The sequence below is a fragment of the Chionomys nivalis genome, chromosome 2 (genome assembly GCF_950005125.1).
Source record: "Chionomys nivalis chromosome 2, mChiNiv1.1, whole genome shotgun sequence".
NCBI lineage: Eukaryota > Metazoa > Chordata > Mammalia > Rodentia > Cricetidae > Chionomys > Chionomys nivalis.
The window spans coordinates 123,920,679-123,943,054 of record NC_080087.1 but is presented as its reverse complement, the minus strand read 5'-3'; the positions used below and the strand labels follow the sequence as shown (position 1 = coordinate 123,943,054).

At 45.3% G+C, this 22,376-nt stretch overlaps 1 protein-coding gene across 1 annotated transcript in view; it reads left to right on the top strand.

Annotated features, from left to right (window-relative positions):
* Positions 1-9,940, top strand: part of Xrcc5 (X-ray repair cross complementing 5) — a 102,745-nt gene extending 92,805 nt beyond the window's left edge. Inside the window, exons 20-21 of the mRNA XM_057762816.1 lie at positions 8,818-8,889; positions 9,696-9,940. Of these exons, the coding sequence (XP_057618799.1) occupies positions 8,818-8,889; positions 9,696-9,710 (87 nt within the window). The 3' untranslated portion in view covers positions 9,711-9,940. The remainder of the gene's footprint in view (positions 1-8,817; positions 8,890-9,695) is intronic.
* The last annotated feature ends 12,436 nt before the right edge of the window (positions 9,941-22,376 follow it).

The window sequence follows — 22,376 nt, the reverse complement described above, 5'->3', positions numbered from 1 at the left end:
CCTTGAACTTAAAAACAAAACCTTTGTGTGTGTGTGTACAACTGTTTAACTGTGTGTTTATATGAGTGTGGGCACACTTATGCTGTGACATGGGTGTGGCAGTTAGAGGACAACCTTGGTGTCATCCTTGTTTGAAGCAGGATCTCTTCTTGCTGCTGCCTGTGACATTGCAGCTGACCCACAAGCTTCTAGGGCTTCTGTTGTTTCTACTTCCCTTCTTACTGTAGGGACACTAAGATTCTAGAGGTGCACACAGTCACCAGTGTTCACATGTGTTCTAAGGATCCAAACTCAGTCTCTACTTGTGCACCAAGTGTTTTACCCACTGGGCCATCTCCTCAGTGTGGCCTTGAATTCTCTGATCCCCAACTGCTGAGGATACAAGCATGCAGCGTGGGACTTGAACCCAAGACCTTTCGCTTGTACAGGGAGCATTCCCCCAACTGATGCCTACCCCACACTCATTGTTAAAGAGCAGGTATGGGCTTCCCCTAGAGAACTAAGATCGTAGCACTAGAAGAATGCTGTACGGGTACGGTTATTGTCTCAGTGCTCTCAGTGCCTGAGCTGCTGCTGCCACAGTCAGTACTGAGTGTCCTGGGCTCGAGATGTCACTCAGATGTTTGGCCGATTTGTCACTTTATACAATGTTGTAGCAATATTTCTCCCTTAAACTGAAATGTGTCAATCAAGAGTCTTTAAAGAAACACCAATATGGGAGGAGATAGATAGATAGATAGATAGATAGATAGATAGATAGATAGATAGGTAGGTAGAGATTTTAATTGTTTAGCTGAGACCTTTAAAAAAATAAGAAGTTCCAGATATTTTTCTGCATTTAAGCTTTGCTTAAAGTTAGATTAGAAAATACAAAAGTGACCTGTGGTGGGAAAGTGCCAATATTGTATTATCCACAACTTGATCTTCTTATAGAAGGAAGACTACTCATTAAGTTTCCAGGTTGTCCACCTCCACTTGCAGGAGCTCACAGACTGATTGTGGGTACAGGTTTTTACCCCAAGTGTAACGAGGGAGGAGTCAAGTTGGACACTGGTAAAGACAGATACGTCGATTGCCTTCATCCTCCTTGATGATGGTGTTGACTGCACTGACTATGACCTTATCAAGTTTAAAGATACAAGAGGGTAACCCTTCAAAATCAAAAGCCCTCTCAAGATAGCATCCTTCCCAACAGATGCTAAGACTCATCTGGACAATCTGTACAGGTTATAAGCGGGGTGGATGCTTTGGGCCCCATTTGTCATCACTGTTGCCTGTCTGCTGTCCAGCACACAGTAGACTGGCTGGTTTGAGATCAAGGCAGGGGTGCCTGTGTCACCATCTTGAATTCCTCCTGGGAGAGACCTGCTGTGTCATTCAGGGCTTTCACCTGATTGGATGAGGTTTACTGAGGTTGCCAAGGGTTCTCTTAAAGTCAGCTTTTACGAATGTTCATCTTACCTATGAAATATCAGATAGCATTTGATAGAAGTTGGAATAAATCTATGCCAGTCAGCTCTTGCTAAGTACACTAAGTTCATATATAATTTAATTCCAGTCATTACGCATTGTGAGAAATCTGTCATCTAGGTGAGACTGACTACATCTTCTAGTTTTTACAGGAAGTGGGAAGTGGTAATATTCAAAAGCTAGGCTTCCCCCCCACAGCACATCTTAGCCAAAAACGTCACATCTCAGTGAGGGAAGGAATCTAACAAGAGAACGCTTTCCGATTGTGTGAAACGCATTCTGTTGCACGTGCGATATCTTCTTTCGGGTTAAAGAGCACAGAACCTATGCATCAGGAGTTTCAATGTCTGATAATTAAGCTGTAGAGAGAAATTTCAGCTAATTGTTAGGAATAAGGTGGAGTTTTTGGGTGATTCTAATATCCCCAGAACCGATTTCAGTTGAAGACAGCTGGGATGCCGCCATCTTTGAGTGGAGGTAGTGCCATGGGTACGGCAGGTGGGAGAAGCTCTTCTGTCAGCGGCTACCTGGTACTTTCGTGCTTGGTGACAGTGTTTCTCTGCCAGTAAAACTCCACTTATGGCAGATGAGAAGCCAGGAAATGCTGCCAAATCTATGGCGTGCCAGCTCCGAGAGAACGCTATGGTGTGCACTGTCTTAGAGCCTCTGCAAAAGTGGACTGCTCGTCAACCTGGCAGGCTTTCTTTTGCATCTAGAAAACACCATTTTTTTCTTTTACATTTTCAGTGATTCTGCCAATGTATTTATTTATTTATTTATTTATTTATTTTGTTTTTTCAAGGCAGAGCTTGCTGTTTAGCCCTAACAGTCCTGTTGTGCCTGGAAGACACTGTCTCCTTGGTGTCATCAGTCACCTCTGGCTCTCACAATCTTTCTACCTCCTCTTCTGTGATCACCTTCACAGTGCATCCTATCAGTGTCTGATGTGCAAAACTAGGCTTTTGTGTCTGCCTTAATGGAAGTGGGCCCTTTTCATATTGACATATTTGTGTGGCTGGGGGAATGCTTAGTGGGTAAAGCTTAGGGCATGATGAACACAAAGGGTCTCTGGTGGAAGGCACGGACTGGCACTTAGAGTTGTCCTCTGACTTCATGCACAGCGTAGCATGTATGCACCTGCATGCTCATGCTCATGCACACACACACACACACACACACACCACATGCATACTTAAAGAGATTTTTTTTAAAAAAAATTCTTAAATGGCATCTGTTGGTTTTTTGAGAGAAAAGTGTACCTACAGATGCTAGTGGAGAGAAATGCAGACTTATATTCTGGCTCAGGGAAACAGGTTCCTCATGGTCTTTCCTCTGCATTGTGATTGTTTTCTGGTGGTGCATGTGCAATGTGTTTGTGTGTATGTATATGCAGGGCTGTGTGCATGGAGATCAGAGATCAATAGTAGATGGCTCCTTAGTCATTCTTCACATAAATTTCTGAGACAGTGTCTCCCACTCAGCCTTCTGCTGACAAATTTGGATAGACTGGCTGGCCAGCTAGCCAAGTGGAGCCTCCTATTTCTGCTTCTCCAACGCCGAAATCGCTGGCATTCATCGCCACACCTGATGTTCTTACATGGGTGCTGGGACTTGAACTCAGGGTCTCACGCTTGAGCAGCAAGCACTTTTACCAGCTGAGCCACATCCCCAGCCCTGCTTGTGGTTTTAGTAGGAGTAACATGCTTCAGCTAGTGAAAGGCTGGTGAAAGCGAACCCTTTTGACCAGACACCAAGTATTCATTTGCTTTGCAAATGAATTGTTAGGTTTGTCCCTTCCCAAATAATCATTTAGCAAACCTTGACTCTAATCACAAAGATAGAAGAACCAGCCTTGTAGTCTACCTATTTCAAGGTATTTACCATAAGCTTTCTAACATTAGCAAGCTGTCAGACTCTTGCTGTGAAATGTTGACATTAGAAAGGAAACAGTTATGTTCCAGGAATGTTCACTTGAAGTGAAAATTAAATTATAACTTAATACAGCATCCTAAGGAGAGTCACTTCTCTCCAGTATGTTTTAGAAGTATATGGATTCTATGATTCTTTGAGAAATGGAGGTAAGTCAGTTCTGGTACAGACATGGAAATGTATTTCCTAGAGATAACTGTGGTGTTTTGTGGCTATAACCCTGCAACTTGGGAGAAGGCAGCATGTGGAACCAAGGCCCAGCCCAAAGAGGCTACCCATGTCAAAACAAAAAATTGTCCATAAGTTTAGATAGACACTTTAAGTTTCCTGGCATCTCTCATTCCATTCTGAAATCTAGGTAAAATACTGCTCTTTGTAATTCGTTTTTTTTGTTTGTTTGTTTGTTTGTTTGTTTTTGTTTTTCGAGACAGGGTTTCTCTGTAGCTTTGGAGCCTGTCCTGGAACTAGCTCTTGTAGACCAGGCTGGCCTCGAACTCCCAGAGATCCACCTGCCTCTGCCTCCCGAGTGCTGGGATTAAAGGCGTGCGCCCCCACCGCCCGGCGGTGTAATTCGTTTTAATGTCATTGTGACCCATTGATATTTTTGCTGAACTTGTTCTATTCCTAGCGGGGAGCATTATGCCTGTCATTAGTATTTAATGTAGTCTTTCTATAGGAAATCACTGGCTGGGAATCCTGTTCTCGGACGTAGAATCCTGATGAAAGAGTCTGAGATGAAGTCTAAGAATCATTGCTCTGAGTGCCTTGTAGCCCAGTGGCAGTACACTTGGCCAGCCTGCCCAGGGTCCTTGGTTTGGTTGCCAAAAACCAAAACAAACAAAAAGCAAAGAAAAATTTCCTTGTTTATTTTTGTGTGTATGTTTTGCTTGCATGTATGTATGTGTGCCATGTGCATGCCAAGTGCCCTGAGTCAGAAGAGGGTATCAGATCCCCTGGAACTGGGGTTCAGACAACTGTAAATAACCCAGGTCCTCTGGAAGGGCAGCAAGTACTCTTAACCAGGGAGCCAGGCTCCAAAGAACTCTTTCTTTCTAGGCATGGTGAGACATGCCTGTAATCTCAGTCCTCATGAGGCTGAGGTAGGAGGGTCCTGAGCTCAAGGCCAGCCTGAGATGCACAGCACAGCCTTGTCTAGAACAAAAGAATCATTTCTCTAACTGACAGGTGGTCTCTGTTGGACCCTGTGACCGTTTCCATTTCTGTTTTAAATTACTGATGTAGTTTTTCTGTATGTGAGGGAAAATGTGGTTATGTGTGTGTGGGGGGTGGGTATTTAAAGCTTAGTACTTTTTAGACTTGCTTTTCAAGACAGTCTCACTGGGTATTTAAAGCTTAGTACTTTTTAGACTTGCTTTTCAAGACAGTCTCACTATGTAGCCCTGTCTGTCCTGGAACTAACTTTGTAGATCAGGCTGGCCTGGGACTCACAGAGATCTGCCTGCCCCTGGGATTAAAGGCATGGTAGGCTTGATAATTTTTTTATTTTTCAAGACAGGGTTTCTCAGGGTGGCCCTGTTTGTCCTGGAACTTGCTCTGTAGACCAGGCTGGCTTTGAACTGACAAATTCTCTGTCTTTGCCTGTTGAGAGGTGCATCACAAGCACCTGACAAGCTTGGTAATTTTTACATTTGAACTTTTTATTAAGGCAGTTCATATATGTAGTAAACATTTACAAACATCGTGTGTATACAGCTTGTTTAAAAATATCATGTGACTGTTTACTGCCCAAAGGTTCCCTGGCACCTTTCTGCATAGCTGCTGCTGACTGTCACTTGAGAGCCTTTTTGTCTGTTGCCGGCCTTCGTAGACTGGAAGTCGTACCTTTTGTGATTTATCACGGCTCTCTTACCTATGTTCTAGCTGTGTAATGTCCCTGTTGTGATTCCTGCCGTATCTATCCTTTCTCCCGATGACAGGGATTGGGTTTGTTTCGAAAGTCATTTCCATTTGTAAATGAAGACATGGAAGATACATGTATCTGTACATAGTTGGATAGACGCTGGGTAGAACCCCTATAATTAGAGCATTTACACCTACACAAACCCGTAAGCTGGGGGGGAGGGGGTGTTTGGGAATAGTTAGCTGTGAGATGGCCAGGATCCAGCAGAGCTAAGGTCCAGCTGTGTCCTTTGCTCCAGGCTGCAGCATTTTCCTTTCTCACTGAATTATCCTTATGAATGAAATAAACTGGGAGTAGCATTAGTGAAACCCCAGATTCTATCATTTTAGGCAACCTTGTGTTTCTTTTGATTGATTTGTATTTGTTTTAAGCCAGGGCTCATGTAACCTATACTGGCTTGCACTTGTCTTGTGATGAGGGTGACCTTTGAACTCCGTATCCTTCCCTTTCTTCACCTCATGATTGAACCACCACATCTGGCTTTGGTTTGTTTGTTCGTTTCCTTATTTTTTGCTGCTATAGTATTGGGATTAGATCAGGACTTTGCAGATGCCAGTCAATCTCGTGACTACTATTGTCCCAACCTGATGTTTTTGAGTAATCTGTAATCATCTGATGGTGTTGGACTTGGCCCAGTGTAAAAGCCTCGGGGTTTTTTGTTTTGAGACACAGTTTCACTTTCTGGTCCAGGCTGGCCTGGAACTCCCTGTGTAGACCCAGCTCCCTTCGAACTCTGCACTCTGGCAGTTCACTTGCCTCTGCCTCCAAGTGCTGGGACTGCCTGCCTGTGTTGGTCATGGGTGTTGGTCAGGGTCGGATTGTTAGCTTTCAGTCTAATGGAGTTCCTGTGCAGAGCTTATTGATTCCACTCTCTGAGTGAGTCTTGTGTCCTGCTGTTGGCTCATTTTATAATGATCTCTAGAGATTTTTATAGAAAAGACTCTGTGGTAAACCCAAGTAAGTGATGGTGGTTTGAGGAAGGGGAAGCATGCCATCCATGTGTCCATCTGGTTCTGTCCACTTAGGCATATTGCAAAGGGAAAGAATGACAACAGATGGGGGGACTCTTACCCTTTTCTGCTGTGACCTGAGAATTTGCTTCTTCAATTGAGGAAGCAGGCCAGTCCTCCAGTGCTCACTCTCTAGCTTCCTGGTCACTGCACACACTAGAAATTACTTGCTGTTAAAGCTGATGAGGAGCAGACCTGCGGAAGAGATTAGCCTGGGGCTTTGGGAAGGATGAGGAGGCCTGGCCCAGCCTTTAGCCATAATCTGCTTATGCAGGAATGTGGAGATCTGTCAGGAATTCAGCTGCAGATGTTCTGAAATTGGAAACTCTGGGCTTTTTTTCCCTTTTTTTCTTTTTCTTTTCTTTCTTTTTTTTTTCTGCTGCTCTGCTCTTTGTAGGAATTTGGCCTCATCTCAGAGATGTGCCATTTGTGTTTAATATTATATACCATGACCATACCGTGTAGGCGATCCTGTCTTAATTCATTCTTTAATTGCACTATGAAGCCTTGCAGGTGGTGAGGCAATGGGAATTGGAGCTTAGAGGATCCACGCCAGGATGAATTAGGGTTTTTTAATATTCATCAAGGAATACTGGGCTGGAGAGATGACTCAATGGTTAAGAGCGCTGGCTGCTCTTCCAGAGGTCCTAAGTTCAGTTCCCAGCAATGACATGGTAACTTACAACCATTTTTAGTAAGATCTGGTGCCCTCTTCTGGCCTGCAGGCATACATGCAGGCAGAACACTGCATGCATAATAAATAAAATAAAAATAGAAAGAAAGAAAGAAAAAGAAAAAAGCTCATTAAGAAAACCTACCATGTTTCAGGTTGCTGAGTGCCTTTTGTAGTGGACCATTGCCACTGGGCCCATGGAGGTTGTCATTTCTTTGGGTCATTTGTGGCCTCACAGGGTATATAGTGAGAGCTTTATTCTTTTCACCCCAACTAGGTAAGTCTTACTATATATTTCTGATGAGCAGAAGAAGCAAGGTAGAAAATAATTATTTTAGTGTAATAATCAATCAGGACAGCTATAAAGATTAAGAATCAAGGGGCGAGCATAGCTTATTTTTAACTTTTGACATACATATTAAACCATGTGCAAAACTTCATTTATCTGCAGTTAGCCCTCAGATATCTTTAGTAATATCACCCAGAATAAATATGTAAACTCAGCGATACCTAAACTGCATTACAGTCTGTTGAGACTGTCTGCCCAGATTTTCTGTCTCTGGTAGCATTTATCCTAAGTCTGTACAGAATCTAGTGGAGGGTCACCATAGGGCTATGAGAAGATCCATAATGTCTTTAAAGAATCTCAGTCAAAATGGAGATCAGCAAGAAGTGAGGGAAAAAGTCCAGGGGAAGATGTCCACAGACTGCTATAGCTTCTGTCCCAGTGCTGAGAGCAGAGCCAATGCGGCACACCAGCCTCACACTTCCACTTCTGTTACACGTGTGTGAGCAGGGCACAATTCCAGGGATGAGCTGTGCTACACCTCGTATGTAATGGGAGACCCTGGTTTATGGCTTGATGAAGAGATATCTTTATGGTAGGTCTTGTTTCAGAGGTGATGGTCATTCCTGTCCTTTATAAAAGTACAGGGATTAGTAGGAAAAACAGTTTTCATGTTAGGAAAGAAAAAGTTGTAAGTACATGCTTTCCTAGTTGCATGGGTTGAACTGGAAGGCTTGCTTGCCACACAGAATAACAACAGAAAGCCATGCTCACCTCCACTGCCCCATTTAAAATACTTCTACAGACAGGCTCGGCTCTCTTTCCTGGAGTGCAGGTCACCTTCTGCGCCGGCACAGGATGCCTTGGTCAGACCCACCCCTTCCATGCAGTTGCCACATGCAGTGAAGTCTGGAAAGGTTCCCTGCTATTCTGCCTGGAGGACTAGGGTGGGAAATGGTGTTCAGATAATTTCCAGAGCACTCAGTGCTTTTCAAAATCTGATATCACTCCTGGATCCGTCCAGACTTTTCAGTGTGTCTGCCTTTTAGAAGCTCTGGCTCTTAGCACACTGGTGTAGAGTGTTCTCATCTGTCTGTTTTCAAACCATTTCTAACACAAACAGAAGGCTCGCATTTTGTTCTCTGTTGACATTTGTCCCCAGACAGGTTCAGGAAAAGATGACTAACTGCTTAATACTTCTGCTCCTTTCAGAGGAGACCAAGAGATGCTGGTTTTACTCGGGGTGCGGGGCAGGTCCTTTATTATTTTCTTAACCTGAACATGCCAGCACCCTCTGGAAAAGACGAGATATCAGGTGTGCACCGTTAATCGCCTCTTTACCAAGTCTCTGGTGACAAGTCAGTGTGGACTATCAAACCTCAAAACTAGTCTTGTTTAGGAACAAGAGAGCCCATGCCCCGTGTCTCAGAACCTTTCTGCATTTGCCTGTTCTTTTCATCAAAAAAAACCAAAAAAAAAAAAAACCAAAATATTCATATTATTGTTATGACCAACTTTCGGTTTATAGTTTCTAGCCCCCAAAGGCAAAGCCAAGGAAGATGCAGCAGGACTTGAAGAAGGTGGCGATGTGGATGATTTAGTAAGTACTTTTAATAAGCACCAGGTGTTTAAAGACTGAACTGTCTGAGCTGAAATACAGCCACAAAACCCGTCATTGTAGACTTCATTTTTTTATTTGTGTGTTAATTTTACACAAACCAGACACTCCTTGCACTGTTAATTATTTCCATTACAATTAATTATTACCATCACGAATTTAATCATATAGGTAATTTCATAATGGGGATCCTAAGTTCTTCAGTTACAATTATAGTGTTCGTTCAGATTAATCCTCACCTCTGAAGAACTGAAAAAGACCCAGGGAAGCTATTCCCTTAGTAGAAGAATGTTATAATTTACTGAAATTGTTCTTCACCAGAAATGAGCAGTGTAACATACAGTTTGTGTGGGTTGACAAATACAAACACCCTTCAGAAGCCCACTTCTTAGTGTTCTCAATTAGCTTCATATAAGCAAAGCAGACTGACGGGCTTTTGAAGTTTCCTGAACCTCATCACACCGCGCTGTGGGTGCCTGGGAAGCTGTGCAGATGTTGGCTTTCGCAGCTAGAGCTCATGCCTGGAAAAACCGTGCCCTTCAGCCTCACGTGACCACACACTAGGCTCTCAGCCTTGCTGTGGAGAAGTTTTGAGGGCTGGAATGAGGTGTTGGAGAATACTCATCCGTGTGTGTGGCTACCAGTACAGCTTCCATGCAGCCTCTCACCAGAGCCGCAGGTCTGAGGGCTGCTGATCCCCTCCTAAATATGTTGTCTTCATTGTCCTCCTAAATATGTTGTCTTCATTGTCCTCCTAAATATGTTGTCTTCATTGTTCTCGTTTTCAGCTGGACATGATATAGACCATGATGTCAGGAATCCAAGAGTGCCATCTCCATGTTGTTGAGAGCTCTCACAGAGGATCCTGGAAGCCATTTGGGGACTTGAAGCTCTGGCGATCATCCCAGAAGACAGCTTGGGAGTGACTCACCCCCAAATCTCTACAGAGTGACCACATATACATATATTACAAGGAATAACTTAGACCCTATCCAAATTTATAAAGAGTCATTGTTTTTTGATTGGCATATTATTTCTTGTGTGAAGTCTTATTCTTTTTGGTATATTAGACACACACATTGAAATTTCTGCAAAGTAGACTTCACCCTGTCCTGGTGTGCTGGTGAGGAACATGGTCTTGTGAGGCTGTTAGACACTTACGGGCATCCTTCCTCAGGCCCACCTGCAGCAATAGCAGTCTATGAAGAGGGAGCAGTAGTGGTTAGTTTTTACCAAGTAGGTGAGTTAGAAAAGGCACAGGAAATGACTGACCCAGTTCTCCCTCTCTTAAGCGATTTCACTACCACTTTCAGTTCATATTCTGGTGGCTTTCCTTTGACAGGGTGGGAAGGGCACAATCACCCTGCATAGCATGTTAGTGTGGGAACAACAGTGTTCTCGTGAAGAGAAGGCCCTCATTCAGCCCTGTCTCTGCCAGATTGGAAATCTCTGGAAAATGCAAGGCTTGAGAAATTCATCATCAGGGTTTAGAATTGTCATTCCATTGGTCCTTACTTACAGGCTTCACTAAAATGCCTTTTCCTTAATTTCACAGTCTGTCTTTTCTCTGCCCAAGTCAGCTTTTATATATCTGAATGTTTCAGCCTCTTAGGAAACTAGCAAAGCACTTATTTTCTTCCTTTTGTTTTCATTCCTTTCCCAAATTCTTATCTTCCTTCCGTGATAGCCCCAAACATCATGTGCCCTCAACACCCCGTAAATGGTTGTGGGTGGACTGCATTTGTGGATAGCATGCTGAAAACTGAATGGCTCACTCCCCTGTGGATCACTGCTAAGTATATGCAAAAATGTGTCCAGAGCTGAAAATTAAATATGATCCATGCATGAACTGAAGATGAACTTTCAAATCAGGTGTCATACTGCCAGGGAGATAGTGTGCTTCACATTGGGCCCTTGGCATCTTCCCCTTGGTAATCTGAACACTAGAGTCATTCTTGATGTTCGGGCACCCTCCACCCCAAACCCCTCTTTGAGACAAGGCCTCACTATATAGCTCTGGCTGTCCTAGAACTCCCTAGGTAGACCATGCTTGCTTCAGACTTGGAGACCAGCTGGCCTCTGTGTCCTGAGGGCTGGGATTCACCACACCCAGCTCAGGTGCCCTTTTAAAGCAGTTTTGGCAAGATCAGCTAAAGTCCGGGGGATGCACGCGACTTGCCAAGACAGTCTTCAAATCACAGAGTGAGAGCTTTGTTCTTTGAAGTCTGTAATGTACTGTTTCCACCTCCTCCTGGACCATGACTTGGTAAGTGTGACCCTATAAGTGCCTCCTATCTTTGTCAGTGTAGGCTGTTCTGTCCCATGAAACCAGAAAAAAGGCTGAGTCAATTTAGCCTTACAGATTTAATGATAGTTTTCTTTTTAATTATGTGTATATGTGTTTGTCTGTTTGTGGGTATGTGCGTATGAGTATAGGAGCCTGCAGAGATTAGAAGGGGACATTGTATCTCTTGGAACTGGAGTTACAGGTTATTGTGAGCCACCCGGTGTAGGTGCTAGGAACTGAATTCAGGTCCTCGGCAAAAGTGCTGTGTGCTCGGAACTGCTGAGCCGTCCATCTCTCCAGCCCCTCCTTGGGATGCTGGGAGATGAGAGGGAGGAATGAGGAAGACTGAATTACATGATTTCCAAGTCGATTTCGTATAGGCACAGTGATGCGTGTTTGCTGACTTCATGAAGCATACTGTCGCGAGTGGAATGAGATCTGCAGGTCTGCAGAGCGCCCAGGTTTTCTGCTGACATCTTCTTACCTTGGAAGCCATAAGCACCAAGTTGTCGTCCGTCAGCCACAGACTAGTCCTCTGAAGCTCAGCATTCTCACGTGTGCCAGGCTTGAATGTGCTCGGAAGTCATGGAATGGTCTCTGCCTCCGTGGGTCTCCCACGCCACTGGAGTTTATTGGCTCTGAGAGCCGGTCCAGAAAAAAGAGGGAGACTAAGCCCCCAAGCGTTTCCATATGCCCTTTTAAGGCTATGCATCTCACCCCAAGCCCCATTAAGATCACTATTTTAAATGATGCTTATGAATCTTTGCCAGAATTTTTACTCTTGGAAAGAGTGAAGGGGCTGGGCATTTTTTATTTTGTGTATTTTTTATTTATTTTTTTTCAAGATTTGTAGTAAGGAGGCAGCTTGTTGGTTCCCGACCACTTAGCTCTGAAATAATCACACAGAAACTGTGTTAATTAAATCATTGCTTGGCCCATTAGCTCTAGCTTCTTATTAGCTTAACTCTTAGATATTGATTTATTCCATCTCCATTAATCTGTGTATCATCACGTGTCTGTGACTTACCAGGTAAAGTTCCCAGTGTCTATCTCTGGCTGCAGTTCCATGGCTTCTCTCTGACTCCGCCCTCTTTCTCCCAGCATACAGCCTAGCTTTTCCTGCCTAGTTCTGTTCTTCCCTGCCATAGGCTCAAAGCAATTCTTTATTCATTAGCCAATAAAAGCAACACATAGACAGAAGTACCTCCCACACCAAAGATTTATTTTACTTTTATGTGTATGAGTATTTCTTTTTTTTTTTTCAAAGATTTGTTTATTATGTACACAGTGTTCAGCCTCCATGCCTGCAGGCCAGAAGAGGGCACCAGATCTCATTACAGATGGTTGTGAGCCACCATGTGGTTGCTGGGAATTTAACTCAGGACCTCCCGAAGAGCAGTCAGTGCTCTTAACCTCTGAGCCATCTCTCCAGCCTGTGAATGAGTATTTCTGTTGACATGTGTATCTGTGTGTCCCATGTGTGGATTGCCCAGGAAGGCCAGAAGAAGGACTTGGATTCCCTGGCACCGAGTTACAATGCATTGTAAGCCACTGTGTGAGCACTGGGAATCAAACCTGGGTCCTCTGGAAGAACAGTGGCCAGTGTCTTAGCCACCGAGCCATCTCACCAGCTTTGTTTTGTTTTTCCAGACTAGGATGATATTTCAAGTAAATGAACGAGTGCACGCGCTTTTGCTTTGAGATGTGCAGTGAATGCTACATGGTCAGTTCTGATGAGCAGTAGACAGCCTGCTGGTGGCCTTTTCTCCCCTGGTGTTCATTTCACAGTGCCCTCGTTTTCTCTCCACAGGCATCTGCCCAGAGCACCAATGTTTTGGCTTCTCAGCTTAGGTGCTGTGAGGGATGCAGTGGGGGTTCAGGAGTTGGGTACCACTTGTTGCATAGCCTCTGCCAAGTTATAGGGCCAACTGCCTCGCAGGCTCACTGAGCGGAAGTACTCTGTACGTGCTAAGGTGCTTTCCACAGACCATGTGGTTTCCTGAGTGTTCCAGCTGGAAAGTGTAAGCAGGGCACATGAACTCTTTTACACAAAGATTGTAATTCCTTTTGTTTGTGTATGAAGGAAGCCAGAGGGCAACTTGCAGGTGTCTGTCCTCTCCATCCATCGTCCTGCATATTGAGTTCGGGTCATCAGGCTTGGTGGCAGTCACCTTGACCTGTTGAGCCATCTCTGGCCTGACAGACTTTTTAATAGGTCTCACTCTTAGTTATATCTCCATTGTGTTTCTTTTGGGGTCTGAATCTTCTATTGTTGGTTTTCAGTACTACCTGTGGCTGTTTGACATGGTCCCTCTCATCTAGTTATTACATGAAGAATTATAGTCTGTGTGATCAAAGGTGGGACATAGAATATGCTTTGGTAGTTTTGGCAAATTTCACTGACCAGTGAAATTGTCTTGGCATAATGAGTCCTCTTAAACTCTCAAAGTGTCCTGCTGTGGACTATAGATGATATCACACCCTAGGTTTTGATTTTGTTAGTATTGACCAGGGCCCAAGAAATGGCCATTTGTCTTTGCCTTGCCACTATCCCATGGAGCCAAGTGCTCAAGGAGCCAACAACAAAATGGAAATCACCATGCTGCTTTCCAGACACCAAGCTTTGGAACCGTTACATTGTAGCTGGGGGCTACCCTTTGAAGTGTGCCTCTAAGCTGGGCAGAGCAAAGACACATTGTTGAGCCTGTTAGGAGTGGCTTTCTTCCCTGATTTGCAGACTAGAACACAAAGTAGAAAGAATACAGTGCTTAAACTCACAGACGATCTACACAGCCCAGTTACCAGTCACATTTGGATGCCTTCCCCATAGCAGGCAAGCTTGCTCTCCCTCACCTTTTGACCGTCATGTAGCCTTGTCCACCCATCAGAAGTGTAGACTTGCAATCTCCAGTGTTGGTGTCTTGAGATCATTTTGGAAAGAAAGTGCCCCCTTCTTCCATTTAAGCATAGTTCAGAACTAATCACTCTAGAGATATAATGGCATAGTGTTGCAAACTGTGACTCAGATGCTGTGTGCCTGCTGAATCTCAATGCCATGGGCACTTAACAGCTGTGAGGCATAGCAGGTCCCTTCACCTATGTGAGCAGCAAAGTGAAAGCCGTCTCTGCACTTCAGCTGTGGCAACAATGCCTGGAGAGTGGAAGGGATCCAGCGGAGACTTTGCAGGAGCTGCAGAACAATGGGAACTGGCGTGGACTGCTATGCAGAGGAAGCAGCCCCAGAAACACGGCCCATCTTTAACACACACATCCTCCACCCACCTGTCTTTGCCATTCAATATGGGATGGGTCAGGGAACTGAGGGGACCCGGACACATCCGGGATGGGGTTAGTAACAATTATTACTATGCTAAAAGTTGTATTATTGGTAAGGTTCATGGATGCATACTGTTATAGGAGAATGTCTTTGACAACCCAGAGAAGTAAAACTTACCTTGGAGCAGAACTCTCTATTTAGAAACAGGTCTGATTTGTTGGGTAAAGGTTTTGATGACCTGCTTGAGAGTAGGGGTGGTGGCAGGATGACGAGGTGTGTGTGTGGGGGGGGGCAGCAGGCAGGTGTTCTGGCTAGTTTCCAGCCTCTGTGTTGGTGAAGGTTCCGTGATAAGCTAGGGTAGAACTGTGAAGCTGGAGGCAGGTAGGAAAGCCATGTTGCATCCTCAGTAGGGGAGAGTAGTCTCGGGGAGCAGGGAATCCCAGCGTGTGTGGGCTTTCTCGTCTTCGTTTGTGGTGGGTGGCTATGGATAAGTCCCACCGCGTACATCTGCTTCTTGCTCATGTGTTTGGAGCTGATTATCTGATACTCACAGATGAGTGTTATGAACTGATGTCTCAAAATGGTCAAGTATGAAAGGCTGCCCGAGGGAGTCATGTTTGTATTATGTGGATGTCTTGCTGTCTAAATAGTCAACTGGAGGAGCCCAGCCAACTGTATTCTCCTTAGCAGTCAGACAAAGAATCTTCATGCTTGTAACCAGAACCAAGCCTCTGCAGTTCTCCATTCAGAAGATCATAGAGAAAGGGCCTACAGATAAGAGCTGGTCTGGGAATGCACCAAAGGCAGCCTGCCTGGGTTTGTCACAGCTCACAGTTTTCAAACTGCCTTGCAAGCTGTTGCTTTGAAGGCGATTAAGTCAGCACATACTGGGGCAAGATCAAAATCACCATTAAAGAACCGCATCTCTGCCATACGGCCACATTGTTTTTTGTTTGTCTCAAGAATGTTGAGTTTGTCACTAGTGTTAACACTCTCCTTCCGAGGGATCTCCTCTGGTGATTTTGGAAACAAGAAAGAGATTTTCTGTTCGTTCTCTGGCAGTGTCTACAGTGCTAGAAACAGTCTTAACCAGAGACATAGAGACAAGCATAGTTTTATTTATTTATTTATTTATTTATTTATTTATTTATTTATTTATTTATTTTATTTATCTCTACCCTAGTAAGAATAGAAGGTGGAAATATATGTTTGATTTCTTATTAGTTTTTATGGACAGAGAGGATTGGAGGTGGATGCAGAAGGCCTCATAGGATGTTTTTGAAGCCAGATGGTCTAATACCCAAGCTCCACCTGGGGAGTGTGAAGGTGGTCTCCAGCATTTCTGAGTCTGCTGTCATCCATGTAGCTCCAGCTTTGTCAGCACTCTGTTCCTGTGCCCCGGGATTGGCCAGAGAAGATGAGAGGTGTCGGCCACCACCCTGAGTGAGAGTGGACTCAGACCTGGGCCAGATGAAGCTGAGGAGTGAGCTCTAATCAAAGTCACTGCTGACGTTAGGTTCATATCACAGGGAAGACCTGAGACCAAGTCTGCCTCATGTGTCTGAGGGCTATAGGGATCAGTTGGGGGGAGGGGGAGTTGGCCTCTAGCTGGAGGGAATGTCATCCCAAGCTGATGGGAGGTACAGGACTTAGACTTTAAATTCTTGCTGTTCTTCACGTCATCTCAGGCAGCCACACCCTTGTGTTAGTCATCCTGTAAACCCTATCAGTGCTTTGACCATGCTTCACAAAGACTGGCCGGAGGCGACTTTTCAGTTTTCCCGTGTCGGATGGACTCTCAGAAGTCAAGAGGCCACCGCAGATGAGCAAAGGAATGTGTCGCATGCTCCAGAGACAATTTGAAAGAAACTTAATGCCAGCATAAATATATTTTGGTACAGATGATATATTTTCCATTTCAAAGGGACCTTGTTCTTTGGCAGCAGAGACTTCCCAGGGTTCGTGTTGATTTAAGGCAGCCTGTGGACAAGTGCCACTCTCCCTGTCTCTATCTCTGTTGGATCTGGCCACCACGAAGCAGTGCGAAGGACAGTGTGACCTTTGGAAAAACCAAAACTTTGACAGATCCAACAGCCCATTTCAAAGAATGTTTTTAAATATAGTATTTCTTCGGATCCAAAATACTATTGGTGGTGTTAAGAGAAGAAAAAAACTCAAACTGGTGGCCATTTTGCTTTATATTCCAATTTAAATAATTATTTCCACTTCTATTACCCCACCCCTCTCTCTGCACACCCTATGGAGGGAGATTAGAGGACAATGTGAGGGAGTTTGTTCTTGCCTGTCACACGGAGATCAGACTCAAGTCACCAGACTTAGTGGTAAGTTTCTTTTCCTACTGCTTCATCTCACCAGCCTCCATCCTGACTTCTACAGTGTTAGAATGTTTACAGTGCAAAATGTTACATAGTATAACAGGGAAAAAATTTGTTCTGAGAAAGGAAAGAATGCAGTGTCGAGGTCTTGTTGATGTCATGGTACAGATGTGACCTTTGTGGATAGATGAGTCAAGAGTACTTTAGCTATAGATAATGAGACGGCCAGCTAACATTGCATTAAGAAAATAAAGCCTAATATTCCCTCATTGCAGAAAGTTTGGCTTAGGTGGCTGCGGTAAACTTGTGGCGCCAAGCGATGGCCTGAATGAATTGCTGCGATTCTCCTGGCAGGTTCCACCTAGTCTCTCATTCGGGTTTTTGTTTGTTTTTTAAGCCAAAATAAAAGTGAGAAAAATACAAAAATACCAAGACATTGGTGCTGTTAGTGGTCCTTGCTCAGCAGGTCTCTTTGGCAGAAGTTTGCCTCGTGTCTGATTCCAGCAGTCGGAGAGGCTGGGGAAGTGGGAAGACCTCATCATGTAAGCCACTCTAGTTCAGACAGTCCAAGGAGAACGAGAGGCTGAGAGAATGCCCGGGTGTCAGCGGGCGACTCGCTGTGTATCTTAAGTCGGTTTTGTTCTGCTGGATAGAATGCCTGAGACTGAACAATTTCCAAAGTTCTGATTGTTTTTCTTGTAGTTTTAGAGCTAGAAAGTCCACAGCAGAGGAATCTATCTCTACTTCTTGTGTCATGAGATGCCTGGAGGCAGAAGGGCAGGGCAGAGGGAAGGAGGCTGAACTAGTCCTTTACCAGTGAGAGAGAGGAGGAAAAAGGGCTAGCCTCACCCATTCATCAGGAGCCAGTTCCGAGGGTCCCGTCTCTGGTCCGTCCACCTCTAACTCATGCACTGAAGATTAGGTTTCCGGCACAGACTTTGGGTGATGCAGTCAAGCCCTGGACTGTGCATCTCAGAAGCTGCCTAGCTTTCTAGACTTGCACACATGGTAACTGGTAGGTTCATCTGAGGCCTAAACCCCATCCATTGGAGTAACACTTCCCCTGGAGTCAGCCTGCAGCAGCTACTCCAGGCTCTCCCAGCCCTCCTGCCCCCACCTGTCTTTCCTGACTGCATTTGCCAAGAGTCTACTGGAAGGAGCTGGAGCAATTCCCACCATCTGTTGTGAGGCACGGGACTGCGGAAGGGATCGGGAAGGCATACCAGGTCCCTTCCACAGCTTTTCTCCTGCCACCACTGCTTGAGTGCTTTCAGGAGGCAGAGTGGTCCTTCCTGTTACCACCAGTGGCTTGGGGAACGCCTACCCTTGGCAGACACGGTGGTTGGAAGAGCAGTGAGGACAGACGTGAAGCATCAGCTCTATAGCACAGCTTTTCTGTCTTTTTTCATAATGCCTGCTTTTTAGACAGCCATTTTGGACACTATGACTGAGTCCTGATGGCCTTAGAAAAATAAGGACAGAGACAAGATCGTAGCCATGCATGCCTCCTGCCTCTTGCTGTGCAATGTCCAATGTCATCTTGGGACTTTGCCAGCAAGATACGGCTCCTAGGCCATACAACTGCAGAACCCATGATGCAAGTGTAAGGTATTTTTCATCCTCTGCTATATCCGGGTGTTTGACCGTGGATGAATCACTCAACCATTGTCATCCCCAGTTTCTGCAGCTTTCAGACGAGATTTATGTTTACTTGACATTCAGGGTTGCAGGGGAAAATGAAGGCGAATAACATAGTGTTTGAACACAGGGAGCACCCAGTAACGGTTCCCACTGTTAGTCCCTCCCGCTCTGTATGCATTCTGTCTCCACACTAGCACCTGTTTGACTTTAAAGTGCTCTGCTCTAAAATAGCGACAGCTTGAAATTTGCAGGCAAATGGATGGAGCTAGAAAACATCATTTTGAGTGAGGTAACCCAGACCCAGAAAGATAGTTATCATATGTACTCACTCGTAAGTGGTTTTTAAACATAAAGCAAAGAAAGCTAGCCCACAAATCACAATCCCAGAGAACCTTGACAACAATGAGGACCCTAAGAGAGAGATACACGGATCTAATCTACATGGGAAGTAGAAAAAGACAAGATATCCTGAGTAAATTGGGAGCATGGGGACCTTGGGGGAAGGTTGAAGGGGAGGGGAGAGGCAGGGAAGGGAGCAGAGAAAAATGTAGAGCTCACTAAAAATCAATTAAAAAAAACAAAATAAAGTGCCCTGCTCTGCTAGCCTCACATGAGTTAGCCAGTCAGCAACAGCACTCACCATTGTCTCTAACTTGCTCTGTGGGTTTTTCCAGACAGGCCATCCATTTCCCCTACCAAATGGACAGCTGTTCCTCAAGGATGTTGGTGACAAAAGACAAAGACACAATAGAACCAGAGATAGCTTGGGGCGCTCTGTAGGAGGAACTTTGTGTGTGTGTTTCAAGTGCTTGAATCTCAACAGGCCAACCACACCGTATCCCTTCCCCTGGCTCCTTTGTCTGAAGGCACTCCCTCCCCAACTTTCCGAGCCCTGGACTCTCCAACACTGTCAGGGTTGGATGCCTTTTATGGGCCATTTTTATTAGTGTCCTGATCGAGGCTTAATCACCACTCATAAACTGCTATCCGCCCACTGGCACAGGGAGATGGGAAGTATGATTCTAATTAATAGTTGAAGCAGAGAGGACATTTAGAGTTTCAGGACTGAGAACGTGTGTGTGTGTGTGTGTGTGTGTGTGTGAGAGAGAGAGAGAGAGAGAGAGAGAGAGAGAGAGAGAGAGAGAATACAAATATGTGATGCCGAGGAGCAAAGCTAACCCCTGTGGTACACGCGTGCACTGTCTTTGCACACATAAGTTATAATCTATTCCACACACAAGTTAGAATCTCTGCCCGTCGTACATGTCCATATCCCTTCCTGACCCACTGTTTGTTTTCTAGAACATCATTCACATTGTATTTAGAGCCCAGCTTATTCCTTTCTTAGGAGTTCCCAATTTTAACTAATTATATCAGCAAATACCCTAACTCCTAGTAAAGTCACATTCTAAGGTACTGGATGTTAAGATTTCAACACAACTTTTGGGGAGAATACAGCACAACAACTGAAGATTTACCTTGACTGCAAAGAAAAATGCAGTTAGAAGAAAAGATGTGTGTGTTATGTGTGAGGGGAAGGAATGCTACTTTGTGCACCCATACACACAAACACATACATGCACACACACACATGCACACACGTACACATGCACATGCACACACATACACACGTGCGTGCACACATAGAGCATGGAGAGGGAGGGGGAGGCCTTGTTTGGGGAGTGTGCATTTGTGTCTGTTAACAGGCTGAAATCTGAGGTTCCCATAAGGCTCATGTATGTACATTTACACAAGTGTCTTAAGTTGCTGTGCGAGAGATGGGACTTTGTTCATCCTGTGTAAGCAGAAAAGGCCAAGCTGCTAAATCAAGGAAGTAATCAGCATGTCTGCATTTACTGAGAATGTGGTCATGGGACAAGTGTTGTGTAAATGTTGGTTCTTATATCATGTGCCTTTGTGTGCTTTTACTCATGAGTTCTTGTTAAGAGAAAAAGACCGCTAGTCTCCGCTTTTCCCGGTCCCAGGATGTGGCCCCATCCTCTTACGTTTCTCCCTATTATATGGAGGTTGCATATACCATGAATCTTACCCGATGCAAAGGTTGATGGGAAGGAAAAGCTCTATTGATTTTCCTGCTGCCCACAAACAGGTCTCTGTGAGTACCCATTCCTGCTCTATAGATTCACGTTAATAAACGTGCATTGGACACCTGCTGTATCTACACTCCCGGGCACTCAAGAGATTGAAGAATATGCATGGCTTGTGCTCTGGAAGTCCGTGGATCGGTAGGGTGAGTTCACAAAGCTGTGAAAGAGGCATGAGAAGAGCAGCAGAGGCGTGGAAAGAGCGATTGGCTTTGGTCTTGACGATGGAGGATGCTTTCTGGAACTGGAAGCACTTACGATGAACATTAATGGTACAGAATTTAATCAAGAGAGATGAGCAGGCTGTTCAAATAGATAATCAGCAGAGGTCAGGACAGGTGCCCAGAGGGTAAGTGGCTGGCCTGGAGGTACAAGTGCATCATGGGAAATGGAAATGTGTTCCATTGCAAAGACAGGATAGAACAATTATCTCTGGAGACCCTTGATTCTGAAGAGAGAAAGGGATCATCAGTGGGCCCTTCAGCAAGGTCGTGCAGGTTACAGTATGCAGTGGGATGAGGGGGATTCATCCTCAGGGCAGAATGCAGGAGAACCATGTAGAGGCTGCTATAGTGGCCTCCAAGAGTAGCCGTGAGGTGGCAAACCAGGGAGTAGAGATGCCCAGGTGGCCTAACAGCTGCAGGGTATGGGATTCCATCTCCTTCACCCCCTTCCTGGGTCCTGAGAATCGTGGGGAGAAAGTGGCCCGCAGTCAAGGGCATGTGTGAGGAAGCCCCTTCAGCACACTCTCAGGCTGGCTTGACATGTCTCCAGCTCCTCCGTCCTCGCAGCTCTGAGAGCAAGCTACCCACCTGGTCACTGCTCCTAGATTCACAGGCCCCCATTTCTGCCCCCGTCAGCCATATTTCTTTCCAACCTTTCTCTGTTTTCTAGCAAGTTCTTATTGTCTTCCACCAGCTGATTTCTGCAGTGTCCTGTAAAGTTCCCACCAGTGTCACCATTGGCCCTGGGGAAGAGGAAACCATTTTAAGTGTTGTCTTCATGGCGCTGCAAGTGAGGAGGCCCTCTCATTCTTCTGAACTCTAGGAACATTCACTGAGCCGCCCCCCAGCCCCCCACACACACCCCGCCAGCTCTCCTGTCAGGCTCTCCCCTGGTGTCAAGGTTTTCACAGAAGCTGGCCTTTCAAGGGTCCTGGGGGTGGGGGTGGGGTGGGGTGGGGAGCTTCAGCCTGCCCCAGCTGTGCTGCACGTTTGAATCACCTGGAGAGCTCTGAGGCCTCGCGACATGCAAATCACAGGCCCAGCTGTTTAAATCAGACAGAAGGAGCCATCAGAAGTCATGTTTAAGGATTCCCTGCATGGAGGCTCACACTTGGAATTCCTGGTACTCGGGAGGCTGAGGCAGGAACAAGTTCAAGGCCATCCTGGGCTATAGGATCAGACCTTATCTCAAACAAGCCAACCAGTCAACCAACCAGTCAAACAAAAGGATCCTATATAGTATTGATTGTCAACTTGATAGACTCTAGAATCTTCTGGGAGATGGAGGATTATCTTGAGTATATTAACTGGTGTGGGAAGAGCCATCTTCACTGTGGGTGGGACCACTCCTTGGGCATGGCATCCTGGGTTGTATTAAGTGGAGAAAAAGCAAGCGGATCCTGCTTTCATTTCTCTCTTCATTTCCTGGTTGTGGATGTGAGGTGACCAGTTGCTTCAAGTTCCTGCTTCCTTGACCTCCCTGCCATGACTATGCCCTTGAACTGTGTGCCGAAACAATCCCCATCTCTTTGAGATGCTTTCGTCAGGGTGTTTTATTATGGCAACAAGAAAGTATCTAAGACATCCTCAGCTGAGTCC